A 19,997-nucleotide genomic window follows, 5' to 3' on the forward strand; every position below is an offset into this window, starting at 1 on the left:
TGGAAAAGCCAATTATAATGCACAGTATACACAGCACAATACGCTCAGAAATATAAAGAACCGTTGTTTATTTCTCTGGGTCAAAGAAGCCAGACAAAAGCAGCTGCTGGGTGATTCCATTTAGTAAAACTGAGGAAGTTCAAAGTGACCTGAAGTGACAGAGAGCGCATGAGGAGCCGCCTGGGAACCAGGAAGCAGCGGAGACACCAAATCTTGTAGTTCGTTAGGTTTGTTTGTTTGAGGCAGGGTTTCTCTGTGTAGCTGTCCTGCCCTAGCTTTGTAGACCAGGCTGACCTCGGCCTGAGAGGCCAGCCTGCCTCTGCCTCGCAAGCGCTGGGGTTAAAGGAGGGCGTCACCAGGCCCGGCAGCTTTGTTCACTGTCTTAACTCCAGGGGTTTCATAGGCACACAGCGAAATGTATCCAGTTGCGCACGTTATACACAGACAACTATTTAACAACAAACCATAAGAGCTCAGTGTACTCCCACTGAATGGGCCACAGTGATCTACATCAAGTACGTGAAAGTTACAGGACAAGCGGCTCCTGTCCACTCCTTCTGAAACAAAGTAGCTGATGGCGCCGAGAGAGAACTGAGCGCATGCGCACTCTGCAAACAGGAAGCTCCATTCCGGGGTATGTAGGTTTAAACCTACACCTAAGTAAACAGCAGAATGACTTCCACACATTTGAAAAAATATCAAACATACTGTTAAGAGTATGTGCTTAGTTATCTGGTCACATGACAACATGGATTTAATGTTCAACTTCACCCTCAGGGTAGTGGCTGTATCTGAAGAGTGAGGCAAGGCCAGTTCATACAAGACAGTTCACTTAAGTCAAGCAAATTATTTCTATTATATATAATATATATATATTTATATATAATATATATTTCTATTATATATATAATCTATATATATTATTTTAATATGTTAAAAAAACAAATCCCTGCACATCAAAATTGTAGCAAAGTAGTCCAGAGAAAAACCTAGTTTAAAATAAATTTATTAAAATCAAATTTTATACAAAAGATGGCAAAGAGCAACATGAAAAATTTTAAAATATAAAACAAAGTGTATCTTTTTAAGTGTGGACAATTGCGAGATGTCATTAAAAATTACTGGAAAGAAACAGTAAGCAGAAAGAGTACCTCTCTAATTTTTGGTCTCAGAACTCTTTTAGATCTAAAAATCTTTGTTATTTCTATCAATACTCAAAGTACTAAACTAAAACCAAGAAAAAATTATTAAAACAACTTTTTTCACACTGATATAAAAGCGTTTTGGCAAACAGAAAAAACTTTTTCATACAACATATCTGATCATGCTTTCCCTTTCCCCAACCCCTCTCACCCACTCAACTCCATGACATCTTAAAAAAAAATAAACACACACACACACACACACACACACACACACACACACACACACACACTCACTCACCAAAAAAAGCCCCACAAAAACCCAAACAAAGCAAAGCAAGACAGAAATTCTATACCATCCTATTCCATTGAATTCATTTTATGCTGTCAACTAGTCCTGGTCACGGAGCCCAGGCTTATGTAAGCCTATGGCTTCTATACCCAATGAGACTCAACTGGAAAAAACTTTATCCGTTGTGAGCGGGTACCAAGGGCAGCTTGGTAGCTTCGTGGTTAGGGGTGGAGGTCATGTCTACTTCCCCTCGCGATGCTGGGGCTCCATCTGGCTTGAGTTTGTACATGTTGTCAGTCTCTGTGAGTTTAGGTACGCATCAGTCCTGTTGTGTCTGGAAGGCATTGCTTCCTAGGAGCAGCACAGACGTCAACCCAGTAAAAAAGGCAAATGGTATCCTATGGAAGCAGTTGTGACCTTCAAGACCCCTCAACTCAAGGCCAGGAGGACACAAAGCGGTCTACATGTCACACTTCCGAGAACCTCTGAGGTACATGGTCCCTTGGGAAGTATCAGGGGAATACAAGAAAGGTATAATAATTGTTACAAATACCTCTCCTTTAAAAATATTCTTCTCTACACAATCTTCTACTTTTCTCTAACTACAATTACATGCACATAATCACAAGATGCATGTGTAGATGCATACATGCTCGCATGTCAGTCACAAGCCAGACTGCTTAGACTAGAATACCGACTCTCCTAAGCAGCCAAGGCTCCAGGCCAACATCTATAATGAAGAGGATGACAGAAGTATATTCCTCTCCTATCTCAATAATAAAATATAGACATTTACTTGAATTAGATTCAAGTAAATGCTTTCAAGAATTTAGCACATGAGCTGGGCGTGGTGGCGCACATCTTTAATCCCAGCACTCGGGAGGCAGAGGCAGGTGGATCGCTGTGAGTTCAAGGCCAGCCTGGTCTACAAAGCGAGTCCAGGACAGCCAATGCTACACAGAAACACCTTGCCTTTAAAAAAAAGAAAGAAAGAAAGAACTTAGCACATGATAAACTGCATGTGACACTGCTATATAATAGAACTCCACAAATGAACATGAAACAGTCTTTTTCTAGGGAACCATAAGAAAACTCAACCGGCAGTCTCTCAACAGTCTGAACTTGGCCTTCTTTGCCAATCATGGTGTCAGCTTTGCTCTGTGGTGCGTTGTTCACATCATGCAAACCCTTACCAGACCCCACAGCTGCCTAGTCAGCACCCCAGCTCGGGCACTAGTGATGCAACCAGGCCTGTCCTTTCATTCCTCCATTTGCCTCCTCTGGGGACCCAGATAATGGAGTCTCTTCTGTGAGGGAGCAACTGGCAGCCTTCTCCTGATGGACTCTGCTGCTCCCATACACTACAGTCAGCTCCTACAGCCAGACCTGAGAAAACCCACTTAGAGGGAGATTTATTTTGAATTATGGCTTCAGTTCATTATTGGCTGCCTTCATCACTTGGGGCCTGACAGGACATCATGGCAACGTGACCGTACAGTGGAAGGCAGAGCCTCTGTGACACAACCACCTCTCACTAGCACCACCAACTGGGGCCCAGGTCTCTTACACACAGATCTAGAGAAGGGGGAGCTGTGTTTCTCATGCATAACATGCACCCTCCAGAACGGTCCTCAGAGCACTCAGGACAGCTGACCCCTGCCGTCCAGGAAACTGATGAGCAATGGGCGTTCCCAGCACTCCCGTCCGCATCTTGTCCTTCCCTTTTGGAGTACTAACACATCTGTCCCCAGATACACCTCTGGTACGGCAGAGGAAGAGGAACACTGGGACCAGAAGGCAAAGAGGCTAGTAAGGCCTTTCACCATGCGTACAACTGGGCTCTGGGAATATTTAACCTAAGGGCATAGCCCGAGAGAGCACACAGCTAGAGTTGGCCAACTGAGCCATCACCAAACGGGAGCATGGTTACCTTTCCCTGTGTTACTCCACAGTGGAGAAGCTGGCTACACTGACACAAGTACCAGGAACAAAACTTTAAAAAGATTTCATGTAGGAAGGAAACCATTAAAAAATCACTCCTGTCCCACACTGGGGTGAGCAGTACTGTGAACGCCCTGCTACTGTGGAGGCAGAAGATGCATCAGTGTTTGTGGTTGTGACATTGAGAGAGGGGCACAAATTAATACAGGATTGAGCTGACATTCAAAACAGAAGAGGCCTTTGGTGTTTGGGGATTGAATCTTGCCCAGGTTAACTTCTAACTCTCGGTCCTCTACTTACCAACTGCAAGTCTGACAGGTGTATAGACCTTCTTCAAATCAAAACAGCTCCGAGTGAGGGAACACAGAGTGAAAAGCCTCTGTGGTAGGAACACGCTTGCCTTGTCCAAGAAATAGCAGGAGGGGTTGGAAAGCTACCACAGTGGTGAGAGAACTTCCAGGAGACCTGGGCTGGACAAGTCTGTAAACTCCAGTTCTAGGAGTCAAATACTATCTTACTATCTTCTGGCCTCCGTGGGCACTATAAGCATATGGTGCACATACATAATACATGCAAGCAAATCACCCATGTACATAAAGCAATAAATAAATAAATAAAAAAGAAATAGCAATACTAAAAGGTACTGTAATACTCACTGGTGCAAGATATTTGTCAATTGTTATTGCTATTTGAAGAAAACTGTGCTCCCAACATAGACACACGTACACATGCACGCCTCGCAACAGAAAGGAGAATGCGGTGACCTGGGCTAACAGTCGCAAGAGAGAAACTTAACAGTAGTTATTGCAAATGAAGCAGAGCTCTCCTCCGTGCTGGATGAGACTGATGCCTGCACCATCCCTGCTGTCAGCCATGCTGCGGTCCTTGACGCAGCCTTGACCCACAGAAGACACAAAGGTCGAGTCAGGAAGATCGGCTTGTGTTGGAGGCTGCAATTGGAGACTGCATTCTAAGTGACACTAAGGAAATCTGTTAAAACTCAATGAGAACTAGAGTGAGTCATGTTTGAATAACAAGTGTCCCTTTATTTGCTGATTACATTAGCAACAAAAAAGGTGTTTCCTTGAGTTGATGTCAGAGGCAGTTACTTCCCAAATGTTAAGTAAAGCAGTGTACAACATCAGTATTAAAATGTTAAATTTCACGTTGTCTACACCACTTTGATCTTCTGAACAATTTAATCGAGTAAAATAAGGTAAAAGATTACATTTATTTATCCTTAGGAATGTAAAGGTCTAATTATTCAAACAGTTTTATTACAAAACTAAACTCTGAAGGTGTCTACAGAGTTGGCTTTTAAAGTGTTTTTTGGTTTTTTGTTTTTGTTTTTTTTTTCTTAGGTCAGTAGTCTAACAAGTATTAGAAAAGACAAAACTGTTCAGTGTCTGACAAAGTAGAAAGGGTGAAACATAAATAAGGCTTTAATTTGGCAAAATATAATACAACATCATCTGTTAGCTTCTAATGAATAATTTCCCAGTTACTTCACTCTGTAAAAAATAAGAAAGCAATTTATTTAGAACAGAGCAAGAAAAGCCACAGAGTGCATGCATCCTGTACATATTTCCTAACATCCACCCTGGCACCTTGAGTGCCACCCAAAGCAGCTTTAGTGACGGTAATCAAAACAAGAGGGGACTCTCAGCAGGCAGGCAAACCCTGTACGTAAATATTTTAGGATAACAACCCCAGGGAGTGATTTTTATTAAGTCTTGCTCAGGTGCAAGTGTGTGGAAGAGAAAGAAACCCACCAACTCCATCTCTATATGCACGGACATGGCCCAAAGCCAGGAGGTGGGAGTCAGGCTCATCGCTTTTTTTTAAACCTCTCTAATAATTAAGCCCTTTCCATAACACCAAGTTGGCAGACTTCGCATATTTTGCCCAAACTTACAATATCTATGCTATCATCCTCAAAGGCAAGCTTCAGCAAATCATTAATGTTTTTAAATGGCTTTAGATAAAAGTCATCTAGAGTAGACAGAGAAATTACAGCAAGGGGAGAGATATGCGCGATGAGAAAATGACTTGTTAGCAAGACATGAAGGGAAAAGAAGATTAAAGGAAGGGATCCAGCCATGTTCACAAGACAGAGAAGGTCAGTCAGGCTGAAGCCCCAGGAGGCGAGAAACAAGGATTTCTCTATGAAACAGAAAGTCGTCTGCCAATTTGGGAAAGAAAAGTGCCAGAATCATGACTTCAGGAAAATCAGGAATTGTGCTCACGAAGCTGAAGTCTGACATGAGACCTTCTGAACTAAAATTAAAGACCGAGATGGGTTACTGTGCTCAGTCTTCTGACAGCAAGTCAGCATGTTTTAGAACAGGAGCTTAGGTAGGCTAAAGGATGGGCATCCTAACTATAAAGGGTAACAGTACATGGCTACCACAAGAGAAGTCTGTCAACCTTTTCACACGCCTGACCTACTCCCGAGGCCTTTGGGCGGCTGTCAGAGGGAAGACCGAGTACAGGTTCTAGGTGGCTGTCAGAGGGACGACTGAGTACAGGTTCTGAGTAGCTGTCAGAGGGAGGACTGAGTACAGGTTCTGGGTGGCTGTCAGAGGGAGGACTGAGTACAGGTTCTGAGTGTCTGTCAGAGGGAGGACTAAGCACAGGTTCTAGGTGGCTGTCAGAGGGAGGACTGAGCACAGGTTCCGGGTGGCTGTCAGAGGGAGGACTGAGTACAGGTTCTGAGTAGCTGTCAGAGGGAGGACTGAGTACAGGTTCTGGTGGCTGTCAGAGGGAGGACTGAGTACAGGTTCTGGGTGGCTGTCAGAGGGAGGACTGAGTACAGGCTCTGGGTGGCTGTCAGAGGGAGGACTGAGTACAGGTTCTGAGTGGCTGTCAGAAGGAGGACTGAGTACAGGTTCTGAGTGGCTGTCAGAGGGAGGACTGAGTACAGGCTCTGGGTGGCTGTCAGAGGGAGGGACTGAGTACAGGTTCTGGGTGGCTGTCAGAGGGAGGACTGGGTACAGGTTCTGAGTAGCTGTCAGAGGGAGGACTGAGCACAGGTTCTGGTGGCTGTCAGAGGGAGGACTGAGTACAGGTTCTGGGTAGCTGTCAGAGGGAGGACTGAGTACAGGTTCTGAGTAGCTGTCAGAGGGAGGACTGAGTACAGGTTCTGAGTAGCTGTCAGAGGGAGGACTGAGTACAGGTTCTGGTGGCTGTCAGAGGGAGGACTGAGTACAGGTTCTGGGTGGCTGTCAGAGGGAGGACTGAGCACAGGTTCTGGGTGGCTGTCAGAGGGAGGACTGAGTACAGGTTCTGGGTAGCTGTCAGAGGGAGGACTGAGTACAGGTTCTGAGTAGCTGTCAGAGGGAGGACTGAGTACAGGTTCTGGTGGCTGTCAGAGGGAGGACTGAGTACAGGTTCTGGTGGCTGTCAGAGGGAGGACTGAGTACAGGTTCTGGGTGGCTGTCAGAGGGAGGACTGAGTACAGGCTCTGGGTGGCTGTCAGAGGGAGGACTGGGTACAGGTTCTGAGTAGCTGTCAGAGGGAGGACTGAGCACAGGTTCTGGTGGCTGTCAGAGGGAGGACTGAGTACAGGTTCTGGGTAGCTGTCAGAGGGAGGGACTGAGTACCGGTTCTGGGTGGCTGTCAGAAGGAGGACTGAGCACAGGTTCTGGGTGGCTGTCAGAGGGAGGACTGAGCACAGGTTCTGGTGGCTGTCAGAGGGAGGACTGAGTACAGGTTCTGGGTAGCTGTCAGAGGGAGGACTGAGTACAGGTTCTGAGTAGCTGTCAGAGGGAGGACTGAGTACAGGTTCTGGTGGCTGTCAGAGGGAGGACTGAGTACAGGTTCTGGTGGCTGTCAGAGGGAGGACTGAGTACAGGTTCTGGGTGGCTGTCAAAGGGAGGACTGAGTACAGGCTCTGGGTGGCTGTCAGAGGGAGGACTGAGTACAGGTTCTGAGTAGCTGTCAGAGGGAGGACTGAGCACAGGTTCTGGGTAGCTGTCAGAGGGAGGACTGAGTACAGGTTCTGGGTGGCTGTCAGAGGGAGGACTGAGTACAGGCTCTGGGTGGCTGTCAGAGGGAGGACTGAGTACAGGTTCTGAGTAGCTGTCAGAGGGAGGACTGAGTACAGGTTCTGGTGGCTGTCAGAGGGAGGACTGAGTACAGGCTCCGGGTGGCTGTCAGAGGGAGGACTGAGTACTGGCTCTGAGTGTCTGTCAGAGGGAAGACTGAGTACTGGCTCTGAGTGGCAGTCTGAGTTGCCCCTTTGTGCCTACAGTGTATCAAGATTATTTTGGAGCGAAGAGCCTCAGAAGAAGAGTATCTGAAATATCTGAAATATTCTGTGTACACTCAAACACTCCACCCTTGGCAGTTTTATTTAAGTCATTTATAGAAAGCAAAATCTAGATAACAAAGCTTCCATTCACCAGCAAAAATACAAGTCATTTTTAAATGATTCTAAACTTGAGCTTATAACATGATCTAATGATGGATTTATTACTTCTCCCAAACAAAAACTCTCAGTTCAAGCATGAAAAACTTAGTTTCTTAGATTATCTACAAAAACCAGTTCAATCAAAACACCAACTCAGTATGGTGGAGCCACTGTAATTCCAGCACAGTGGAGGCCAAGCCTCAACAGCATCTGAGCCAGGCACCTCAAAAAACAAAAAAGCAACCCACCAAGCCAGCTTCTAATCCACAGAAATTAAGGAACTCTGATACTCCCATCTTTAGGGATACAATAAACGTTTTGTGATCTTTTCATGTTACAAAGTTATGATGGCTTCATTTTTAGTCCAGCACTGATAAGACAAAGCTGAAAGCAACTACGAGTCTTGGAGAAGGGACATGTCACATAGGCACCTGCCCTGAACTCGGATGGGAATCACTCATGGCAACTGTGGGCATCACTGCAACAGACCAGCCCAGGAAGCCAAGCCACAAGCAAGCTGCCTGGAGGAGGCTGCAGTAACCACACTGCAGTCCTTTTCCTCTAAACGAAAAGACTTCAAAACACGCCCACGAGAGACACAAAACAAGAAAGGTCAAAGCTACCACCTAGAAACTGTGAGAGGGACAAAAAGGGACTCTCTGCTTCAGTAAAGAAAACTATCTTCTGGTGCACCCTTCTCCGTACTACTCCCCCACTGCCTTATCCATAAAGAAACAGCAATACTTAGTAGCCGTACCCCACACCTGGGATTACTTCTCCTTTGTGAGCTGTTGATTTACTTCCTGAAGTAACTGCTGTAACTGTGTCACAGTCTGATTGAGACTCACAGACATCGTCTCTTTCTCAGGAGACTCCTGGAAGGAAGGTGGAAGGGATAATAACTTCAAAAGCCTCCGAACACAAAGACAAGAATGTGCAACCAAAAACGGAAAATGATCTGGACATTTTATAAAACAAAAATTAGCAACAGTAAACACTGCATACAAAAATAATTGCTGATTAGTGGCAAAAACCAGCTGGCACCAATGAAAAACATATTGCATAAAATGCTGGCCACAAAGGAAAAAAATCTAGTCTGTGGCTTTCGGAAATGTGTTTTTCCTTTCAGAAAACAATTGTTTTCAAAAAAATCTTGTCCAGCAAAGGAGAGCATGCCTCCAACAGCCCCAACCACAGATGCCACGCCCAGGCGCCTACTGGGTGCTGGAGCTATCATCTATGCAAAGTGTTCTCCACAGCACTCAGCTCTTCCTTCCAATAGCCCTACAGGACAGGCGACATTACCAGTATCCCCTAGTGAAGCAGTGACGCCACACAGGAAGTTAGTAAGCAGCAGCGCACAGAGTAACGTCCAAACCTAACTCCGAAGCGCTACAGCACAGCACCTCTCCACAGAACACTACCGTGAAGGCGGGGGTCTCACACATCACCAGTAACAGGGATGCAGAAGACAGCCCGCAGTTCAGAGCCACACGTAGAGCTGGGTTAGCTCAGCGAGAGACAGCGGGCGTACTATGCCCAAGGTCAGCGCCTTCCCCCAAACACGGAAGCACAGTTTGGAGCCAAAGACAGGGCTTGCACTTGCTTGTTCTTCAAGAGGCTTACAAGCCTAGAAATTTGGGGGTGAATACTCACCGTTTCTGGGGAAAGATCACTGTTGTCGGTAACAGCAGTGTCTCCAGCAGCTTTTAGTGAAATTTTTGAGTGGATGAAGTTCAGCGACTGCTGAGCCTGTAACAAAAAGCAGGAATGTCAAAACACACGAAGGAAGTGACCTGACTGTGCCTCCCGCACAAAATTAAAGCTCCTCTCACTCACAATGCCACAATGTAAACGTTTGCCACCAAAACGAAAACTACTGCATCTCCCTCAGCCTGTAAGAGCGTATATGCAGCTTTCATCAGCTCAAACGTAGGAACTGTATAATAAGGAAATTAAAACTAGAAATAACCACATTGATATTTAAGTTTTAGTCTAGATGACAAGTCTACCAAATCTAACCCACAGCCTGTCTTTTACAGCTCATATCTAAGAACTGGTTTTATTATTTTTTGGCTTTTTACTTTAATTTTATGTGTACTGGTGTTCTCCTTGCAAACATGCCTGTGTGAGGGCGTCAGATCCCCTAGAACTGGAGTTGCAGACAGGTGGGAGCCGCCACGTGGGTGCCGGGAACTGAACCCAGGTCCTCTGGAAGAGCAGTCAGTGCTCTTAACTGCTGAGCCATCTCTCCGGCCTTGGGTTTTATGTTTTGAAGAAATTAATTTTGGTATTTTTCAGATAGCCTGACCGCTGAGACTAGCAGTGAACCCGAGTGTAGACAAGGGTTGTGCTGAATTAATGATCCTCTGGCCCCTGCTACCCAAGCAGTTGGATTATAGGCTTGGCCTTTCATGTTTCTAAATGTTTCCACTTTTTGTTTTTCAATGACACACGTAAGACCACCCTATACGGGCCACTCGCTGACCCTAAAGTAGTCTGGATCCTTCTGTGAACATGTTTAGGGAAAATCAGCAGGAAGCACTCGCTCTGGGAATGGGCACCAACAGACTTTACCATTTATGCTGCATGTCCTAAAGTGTTCTGTTAACGGTTTCAGTCAAAAATACTTGTGTGCATTTCCAATCCTATTATACACAGGTGGGAGGTGGCTGGCACCGATCACTCCATATCAACCAGCACACACACCAGGGCCTATCTGTACCTGTAAGAGCCTGTCTAATATTCTAAGTACTGCCTGAAGAACTACACCGCCAGGCTAAAATCGCATCTTTTATACTTAGAATACTCACAACTTAAAAATATCGGATTAAATTGTCTCTGTGTGGCTCTGGCTGTCCTAGAACTTGCTCTGTAGACCAGGCTGGCCTCAAACTCACAGAGAGTCACCTGCCTCTGCCTCCCAAGCGCTGGCATTAAAGCTGTGTACCCCCACAGCCCAGCCACCAAATTAAACTAACACACACCTCAGCCTTAGGACTTTACACTCACTCTGAGCATGGTGGCACAAGAGCTGGCTCCATGAGTTTGAGAGCAGCTGGTCAACATAGAGAGCCTCAGGCCAACTAAAGCCACATAGTGAGACCCTGTCTCAAAACAAAACAAAAAGAGTTTGAACTCTAACCAAACTTTTTGTATTCATATTTTATGTTTAATCTGCATTTAAATAATCTGAAAATTTTCAAGCATTCCTCAATCCTTAGTCTTTTGTATTATTAACAATCATAAGCTCTAGGTGTACAAAACTGAACACTTTTCATATTTTTACAGGTGGCACGATATTTAAATGAGAAACTTTTTGTTTGTTTGTTTGTTTTTCAAGACAAAGTTTCTCTGTGTAACCTTGGCTGTCCTGGACTCACTTTGTAGACCAGGCTGGCCTCGAACTCACAGCGATCCACCTGCTTCTGCCTCAGTGCTGGAATTAAAGGCTTGTGCCACCACAGCCAGCCGAGAAACTTTTAAAAGATGTTAGCATGGGGCCGGATGTGGTGGCACAAGCCTTTAATCCCAGTAGAAGCAGGTGGATCTCTGTGAGTTCGAGGCCAGCCTGGTCTACAAAGTCCAGGACAACCAGAGCTGTTACACAGAGAGGCTTTGTCTTGAAAAGAAACAAAACAAAAACAAAAACAAAAAACCAAAAAAACCAAAAGGAATTAGTGTGTTAATGTTTAAAGGTGCCCAGTAATTGCTACAGGCATCAAAATATAAGCTGTGCAAATGCTTGATTGATTCTGCAATTCTAAGAAAGTGACATATCTGACTTTTCTAATAAATATAACCTCCCACAAACACTAGCAAATTTCTGATAAATATAATCTTACACAAAGAGTAGTACGGCTCCGCACCGTCTTTGTTTTGAAGCACACAAGAACTACTAAAAACATCACACACCAGAACTACACACAGCCTGCCAGCCACGCTAAAAGAGTAGGAAACCTAAGCCAAAAGGAAAAAATTTCTTCAATTTCATTAAGAGAAAAGGAAAGCATTTGTGCTCAATATTGTGGCACACACCTGCAATCTAGCAATCAGGAAGCTAAGTCGCTGAGTTCAAGGTCAGCCTGAGCTATACAGGGAGACTCCCCCTCCCCCCGCCCCAATCTCAGAAGAAAAAACAGGAATGGGAGGAGGGAAAAAGAAAAAACATATATTGGTATGAAAAAACTGAACAAAAGAACAAATTCCTGAAACTACAGATATTTATACATTTTTTTTTCATTTCATAAGCAAATAGAAATGTACTTTGTAAGTAACAATGGCAAAAACTTTGAGGGCTGCAAAGGTGGCTCAGCAGTTAAGCACAGCTCATCCACTTTAAGGCACATGTAGCTCATAGGGAGTGCAGAGCCTGTCTGAGGTCTCTACGGGTACTAAGCACCCATTTGTTACACAGACACACAAGCCAACACATCAAATAATAACTTCAAAGAATTTTTGAGAAATGAAGAAATAAAAGGTAAATACTTGATTAACTCCAAATGGGGAAACACACCCACCTCCCCACCCGCAAAAGTAACCATTTAACCAGGAGCCTACACGTCTAGGGACCCAAAGGACAAGAGCAGCTTTACAGAGCGTTTGCGTGAGATGGATGTAGGACAGAGGTTGGGGACACTGTCAAGCAGTGCTTTACCTTATGCAAATCATCCGCTACCTTTTTTCTCTCACTTTGCTCATTTTGAAGTTTTGAACGTGTTTCATTTAATTGTGTCTTCAACTGTAGAAGTAAAAAAAAAAATGATTAACTTAACTTGCCCACTTGCTTGTCTATGAAGAATGAATATGAAAGAATGAGTTAACAGCCACGATGCACCACGGATTAGCTAGCAGGTGACCAGAGGTACAGAAAAGCCGGCAGCAGAGGTCCCACCTGCAGAGCTGAACCTAAGAAATGCAACACAATGACTAGAATTTCCTGTAGAAAATGTCAATCCCAAACCAAAGCCAGACGCTAAGAAAGAGACTTTTAAAAGTTACTGTTCACAATAAGTGAAGAAAAAGAGAAAACTTTTCAACAGCTTTAAAACACTCCCTTAAGCTAGATTTTTTAATTTTTGTTTTTGGAGACAGGGTTTCTCTGTGTAGCCTTGGCTGTCCTAGTCTCATTTTGTAGACTAGGCTGGCCTTGAACTCACAACAATTTGTCTGCTCTGCCTCCCGAGTGCTGGGATTAAAGGTGTGGGCCACGCCCAGCACTAGAGGTTTTTTTTTGTTTGGTTTGGTTTGGTTTTTTTTTTTTTTTTTTTTTTTTGGTTTTTGGTTTTTAGAGACAAGGTCTCTCTGTGTAGCCTTGGCTGTCCTGGACTCACTTTGTAGACCAGGCTGGCCTCGAACTCACAGCGATCCGCCCGCCTCTGCCTCCCGAGTGCTGGGATTAGAGGTGTACGCCACCACGCCCGGCTTAGAGTTTTTTTTAAAGAGTCGGTCAGAAGCTGAAGGGTAGCTCAGTGCCTAAGACACTCACTGTTCCTGGAGCCGACCTCCCTTGGTCTGAACACGCATGCACACACTCACACCTGTCTTTAACTACAGTTCCAAGGGATTCAATGCCCTCTTCTGGCTTCTGTAGGTACCTTGCATAAATGTGGTGCAAAGGCACACACACAGGAACATACCCATACATATAAAAGACTACAACATTTTTAACAATTATTTATTACTTTAGGCCAGTGAACAGTTTACAAATCCAATAAAGTGAGTTTGAAAACAGCAGTGGAAGCCCACTTGAGCCTAAACTATGCCAGTGAGAAATGTCAAGGGCAGACACCTTCCATCCCAGGACTTGGGAGGCAGAGGCAGAGGCAGGAAGATCTCTTGAGTTCAAGGCCAGTGTGATCTACATAGACAGTTCCAGGACAGCAGGTCCTACACAGAGAAACAATGTGAAAGAAAGAAAGAAAGAAAGAAAGAAAGAAAGAAAGAAAGAAAGAAAGAAAGAAAGGAAGGAAGGAAGAAAGGAAGGAAGGAAGAAAATGGGTATTAAAAAGAAGTTACTGATTTTGCCTCCCAGCCACAGGCATGACCTTCCAAACACTTTTGGAAACTTAAAAGGAGTAACAAGTAAACAAACAAACAAACAAATCGACTGATATTAAGTGGGATGGGGAACTCCCACTTGGTTAATTTATTTGGGGAACTACATTTAAATACCTAAAGCTTTTGCTTTTTTTACTTAGATGAAAGCTCAGTTCTTCCAGGCAGAGAGCGCCAACTTTCGACACCAGAACACAACAGTGTGTATGGCCAAGCAAATTCATTTTGTTTTAACATAATGGAACTATTACAATCATAAGACAAGAAAGAAAAGAAAGAAATTGCCACTTAAAATTGTCTCCTGATAGCAGCAGGGTAATTAATACAACTACCATCAGAAAAATGGAGGTGTAAGAACCAGAGTTCTACAGCTCTGGTACCACTGCTGAGTAAGCTTCTGAGCACCAAAGTTAAGAAAACAAACAAACAAACAAAAAACAAAAAAAGAAAAAGGATTCTTTTAAACCACCACATGATTGCAATTGTAGTGTATCAAAGGCCTGATCAGTGTGATAAACAGCAAATACATGAACAAAACTAGTCTTATATTGCACTGGAAATGAGTATAATTAAAACAAAGTATTGGTAAATGCAACAAGAATTTTTAAAATTGAGGTGTGTGTACACACACACACACACACACACACACACACACACACACACACACACATATATATATATATATGCACCCAGTATTCTGTATCTGCTCCTCATACAACTCTAAAATCTAATTTTCATAAATCACTATCATAGTGTGTGGGCATCATGGTGCACACCTATAAATCTCAACACTCAAGGTGAAGCAGAAAGATTGCTGCCAGTTCGAGGCCAGCCTGGGTTATATGTCAAATGTGTCTCCTACCACTACAACTAGGAAGAAAAAGGAACAGAGGGAAGAAGGGAAGACGGGGAAGGGCAGTGGAGGAAGAGAAAGGTCAAGATACAAATATGGAGACGCTATGGTGTTATATGTTAGCCTAAAAACTCTAGACAGTAAAGTAAAAAATAATAATAAACATTACTGCTATAACGAAGAGGGACAGGAATGAGAATAAATGGGCTGCAGGTAAACTCTCCTTGTACATGTGTTAATCTGGAATAAGGAGAAACTTTATTCCTTTTAAAGTATGCTCAGGGGGCTGGAGAGGTGGCTCAGAGTACCACCTACTCTTCCAAAGGTCCTGAGTTCAATTCCCGGCAATCACATGGTGGCTCACAGCCACCTGTAATGTGATCTGATGCCCTCTTCTGGCCTACAGGTGTACATGCAGACAGAACATTAAAAAAAAACAAAACAAACAAACAAACCTTAAAGTATGCTCAGATACGTAAAAGCTAATATGTTGTGTTGTGTTTTAAGTCACAGGGAGCTATAATGATTAGTCTAAAACAGAACAGGTTGGCTATATCTATCTAACAGGTCACCATGTCAACTATAGATCCCTAAAAACTACAAGAAAAGGAATGCAAAGAGCTCGGTGTGTTAACAAGTGTGGCTGAAGCCAGCCTGGTGGTGCTCGGGAAGCTCAGGCAGCCTTGACTATAAACGCAAAGCTACCTTAGGTAATTTAGCAAGACCTTTTAACAAAAGACAAAGTAAAAGGGCGGGCTTAGGATCTAATTCAGAGATAGAATGCTTGCCTGTTATATACATGAGGTCCTAGGTTTAATTTTTACTTTATTTCCCTAGGTTTAATTTTTAGAACCACAAGGAAAGAAGAAGGGGGAGGGGGAGGGTATTCCGTCCGTCCGTCACGGTGGCTGTTAGTCTGTGTTAGATACTATACTGGTGGTGAACTGGCTCATATCTACAACCCCAGCTAAAAGACTGAGGCTGAAGAATTACTATGAGTTTGAGATCAGCCTACATAAGAACCCTGTCTCAAAAGAACAGACAGACGTTCTGAAACTTACTTTTAGGAGACTAGTTAGGAGCTTTGGCCGGGTTACTCCTCAAATGAAAATCGCATCTGTAAGGCTCAACAAGCCTCCTCCAGGTTACAAAACTAGGAAGCCTACTTAACTATGATAGCTTGAGAAGACAGTCTTTACAAATCCTCAAATCTTTGTTTCTTTATTCACCAAAAAGTTAACATTGTTCAAGATTAGGCTGTATAAAAGACTAGAAACGCTGTAATAGTCGGAAGCCAAACATGCCATGATTAGGAGCTAAGAAAAGACCCATCTTCAGAGACATCAGAAGAGGAAGATTATCTCTAACCTAGGAAACGTGCCAAGCTAAAGGTGGTTAGCCAGGAGAGGCAGGCTGGTGGTGTGTGCACGCCAGCACGCGTGCCTCCAGGGCCTACTCGGCGCTCGGCGGAGGACAAGCTTCTTACCAAATTAAGCTCTTCGTTCTGTCTTACTGCTTCAGAATATGAGTCATCAAGTTTTTTCTGCAATTCAGTCAACAGATCTTTCAGCTGCAATGAAGTTTACAGTTTAAGGTGGATCTCCATGATAACCCAGACTCTAGCTACGCACAAGCTCTTCTACAAACAACTCGGAGGGAAACACTTTAACACTGTGTCAACCTAGTTTGAATTGAAAAGCAAAGGTGAAGAATCTCTAAGCACCTCTCTGACTTCAGTCACGTAGGTTGACCGCTCAATCTCCGCCTTCTCTAGCTCCGTCTCCAGGTGGTCGCGTTCTCTTCTCAGCTGTCAGTATGACAAAGGGAAGTTAATACATTTACATTTTCCCTCCATGGTGTTTCCCATAATGCAAAGTTAGGATACTTATGAATTTTAAACTGTATCAACTCAAAGTACTCAAGATAATAAAACCATAATTATATCATTAGACATGAAAGTAACCTTAAAACCCAGATGTTTGAGCAACCCACACTGCTAAAAATGAGTTCCCAGGTTACAGTGTAACTATGGAGTAACATACACTCTCCATATCTTTGTTTTCTCTTCTTAGGCGCTCTAGCTCTTGCTCTGAAGACGTAAAGGAAGACTGCATCTGCAATGGCGACATAAGACACAGCCACTGAGGATACAGCTTCTACTCTGGAGACGTGGACTACTAAGAATGACACACTCGAAAGGCACCTATCTTCTCAATTATGACATGGCATCATCGACAAATGTTTGGGCCATATTCCTTGGCCACAAGTTGGATTAGTTTTTCAGTTTTGCTTTTTAAGTTTTTACTCATTTTATTGAGGGGAGGGGCAAATACATCCACAGTGCATCGGAGGTCAGAGGACAACTTGTAGAAGCCAGCTCTCTCCTCCCACATGTGGGCGGGCCCTGAGGATGGAATCAAGACTGCCAGGTCTTAGCAAGTGCCTTTCACCAACCCTGCTTAGAGGTTTCAAAATGTACCCCATACTGAATTGTCAACTAAAGCTCTTAAAAATAAGAGTCTTACATATTAACTTCATTTCAGTAATGCTCAGAACAGATCCTGTATTAAGAGCCAGCTAGAACCACTTAATTTTTGCTAACACTGGCTAATCATTATATTCAATCTCCAAAGGTATCAACACAGAACACAGCTAGCTACCTGCAGCCTGCCTGCACAAAGTGACACAAAAAAACCCATGAGTTTCTTTCACTACATCTGTGAAAATGGCAGGAAAAGACTTCCCGGCAACATATGTGGCACATGAACAGAATGACTTAACTTTGTCTTGGATACAATACAACATGAAGAGACCAGTATTTCCAAGGTAGTTTTGAACCTGGGGTTCTTGACCTTGTTATAAGTGGTGCTATCACTTCAAAGCCTCATCTGCTACACCGTCCTTTGGTGCCTCTGATGAATGACTTTCAAATGAGTTAACAACAGACCAGGGCTCCTTTATAGGATCCTCTGCCCCTCCACACGTGTGGAACACAAGTGACTGACATGTTCCCAGGTGACACTGGTGGGGACCCACATGCTCAGCACTGCTGCTCTAAGCTTGTCCTTAAATACCTGCTTAATAGTCCTTCGAGATTCATCAGCTTTAATCTTCCATTTACTTTCTTCTTGTTCCACACTTCGCTGTAGCTTCTGTAAAATCCCTTCCTGTGAACAAAGGCAGAATTATTCAGAAAAATTCATGATTTTCAATTATTCTGATGCCAAGATAAATCACATAGGCCAGGAGGAAATAAGTCAATAATTTAAAAATAATATCAAAATGTAAACTCAAATAATATCCTACCGTTTCTGCAAGGACAGATTTGTATTTTTCACACTCTAGCTGTAGCAGTGTGTGCATTTCATCAGCTTCTTTCAACCTGTGCTCCAAAGCCTGCAAAGAATGAAATAAAAACAATAAAAGGGCTGTAGTTAAATTAGGTGGCCTCTCTGATGACATGGTAAGTGGATCTGAATGATACACAGCAGAGTACTACATTTCAGCCTTCCTAAGCCCCAGTGCAGTTCAATGGCCTCTGGTTACACGGTGTCCATTTGTGAAGCTCTTTTTAAGTCCTCACTAGGAAATGCATCACACGTTTACAACAAGGATGCTGCTCTTTATGCACGCAGCAACATCTAAGGAGACCCATAAGTAGACATTACAATGATTATGTCGCAACGAGGAAGGAGATTTTATTCCTACCACCTCGATTCAAAACCATCACAGGTCTGCAGTCTCTGTAGCCGTGGGTTAGTAGAAGGCCAGCTTCTGAGTGCTGCTGGGGTTGTGTGGGGCGCCTCAGCAGGCAGTGAGGCTAGCTACAAACCTTAGTTGGGATTACTTTGAAAAATTAAGCTAAAGGGAGTTATGAGTAAGTAAAACATTCAGTTTTAGAAATGAAGGCATCATATTCTTTTCACTACCCAACTAATAATCCATCCTTTCATTACCCCAACGCTCCTGAGAGCAGGCTCTGGTCTGCTCCACCTCTTGGTTTGTTTAAAATCACAGTTTATTTACTCTACTAACCTTGACCGTCTCTGCATCTGAAGTTCCAGCTACGCATGCTTTTGCCTTCTTTTCAAAGCCACGTAGCCATTCACTGTAAGTCTGTAGGGGACAAAAGTCAAAGACAGTAAGAGAAATAACCAAACATGTAAAAGCACCAAATCAGATAATTATAAAAGAAACCTATAAGCATTGTCATCCTACTTGGAATTTTAAGGGCAGATATAATAAATTGAACATAATCCAGTTTTAAAAAAAACAAATGAAAAATAAAAACCCACTAAAAGCTAAATGATGCCACATTTCCTCCTATAGCCCCACAGCCTGGGAAAGGTGAACAGAATGGGACTAAGATCCAGACCACTCTGGGTTACATGGTAGGCAGCCCAGGGCAGCCTAGGCTATGCAGAGAGGCTATTTTTAAAAAACAGTTATTTTGAGGCAGAGTTGGGAGTGTTGGGATTAAAGACAAACACCACCATGACCAGCAATAAATATGTAAATAAATAAAGTACACCAAAAATTAAATACACACATTACTATCAAAATAAAATGCTTCTTATCTATACCAAAAATATCTGCAACTGAATTTTGGACTCAGAGGCAGGAGGCCTAAGTTCAAAATTCACATTCTAAGGACATGGGTAGTATTCATGAGCAAAAGCTAATAAGCTAACTCTGTTTAAAAAACAAAAACAAAAACCTTAAGACCTACAATAAGCAGCATGTCAGAAACTTCTCCATGTGAAACAGTTCTAATAACAAAGTATTCAGAGTTCAAAGACTCAAGGTCTAGCTGAAGCCATTCTCTTTAGAGGGTTTCAAATTCTGTGAAGGCACTCCCAAAACCCCTCAACAAACTTATTCCAAAAAATGTATTATAAGCATATTTTAATGGGGCATGATTTATTTAATCACATGTTTAGCTCCAACACAAAATTGGTTTCTGTTTACTAATCAAGTGAAAAAATATATATATTATTATTTAAACCATTATCAGGAACTTTAGAATAACTTATTATAAATTTTTGAAGCATCTTATCTTGACTTAAAAGTATTAAATCAAGTTTCTTATATTTTTGGTTTATTGCTAAAGAAAATGAATAAAATGTTCATTGACTCTGTGATGTAAAGCTTTTACTGGCTGAATCAGTGTCTTCTACAGGCACCACATGCGGAGTGAGTGAACGCTGAGGTCACCCATACCGCACCACTTTCAATGCCAAATTAGTTTAAAAGCCTCCGTCCATTTTAGAAGGATGGCATTCTCACAACACAAAAGCTTCA

The 19,997-nt window shown here is 43.2% G+C and overlaps 1 protein-coding gene across 31 annotated transcripts in view; it reads right to left on the bottom strand.

Moving 5' to 3' along the window:
* Positions 1-4,395: 4,395 nt before the first annotated feature.
* The window catches only part of KTN1 (kinectin 1), a 93,920-nt gene continuing 78,318 nt past the window's right edge, over positions 4,396-19,997 (bottom strand). For 11 of the 31 annotated variants that reach the window (XM_084793978.1, XM_084793996.1, XM_084793973.1 and 8 more), the window contains 10 exons: positions 18,732-18,812; positions 18,003-18,092; positions 17,771-17,863; positions 16,739-16,810; positions 16,420-16,503; positions 16,183-16,266; positions 12,444-12,527; positions 9,443-9,538; positions 8,544-8,661; positions 4,396-4,886 (listed from right to left, as the gene is read on the bottom strand). In XM_084793978.1, coding sequence (XP_084650104.1) covers positions 8,557-8,661; positions 9,443-9,538; positions 12,444-12,527; positions 16,183-16,266; positions 16,420-16,503; positions 16,739-16,810; positions 17,771-17,863; positions 18,003-18,092; positions 18,732-18,812 — 789 coding nt within the window. In that variant the 3' untranslated portion in view covers positions 4,396-4,886; positions 8,544-8,556. The remainder of the gene's footprint in view (positions 4,887-8,543; positions 8,662-9,442; positions 9,539-12,443; positions 12,528-16,182; positions 16,267-16,419; positions 16,504-16,738; positions 16,811-17,770; positions 17,864-18,002; positions 18,093-18,731; positions 18,813-19,997) is intronic. The other 20 variants (XM_084793984.1, XM_084793983.1, XM_084793991.1 and 17 more) reach the window with 5 other exon arrangements.

This window comes from Acomys minous (assembly GCF_964271855.1).
Source record: "Acomys minous genome assembly, chromosome: 9".
NCBI classification, from domain to species: domain Eukaryota; kingdom Metazoa; phylum Chordata; class Mammalia; order Rodentia; family Muridae; genus Acomys; species Acomys minous.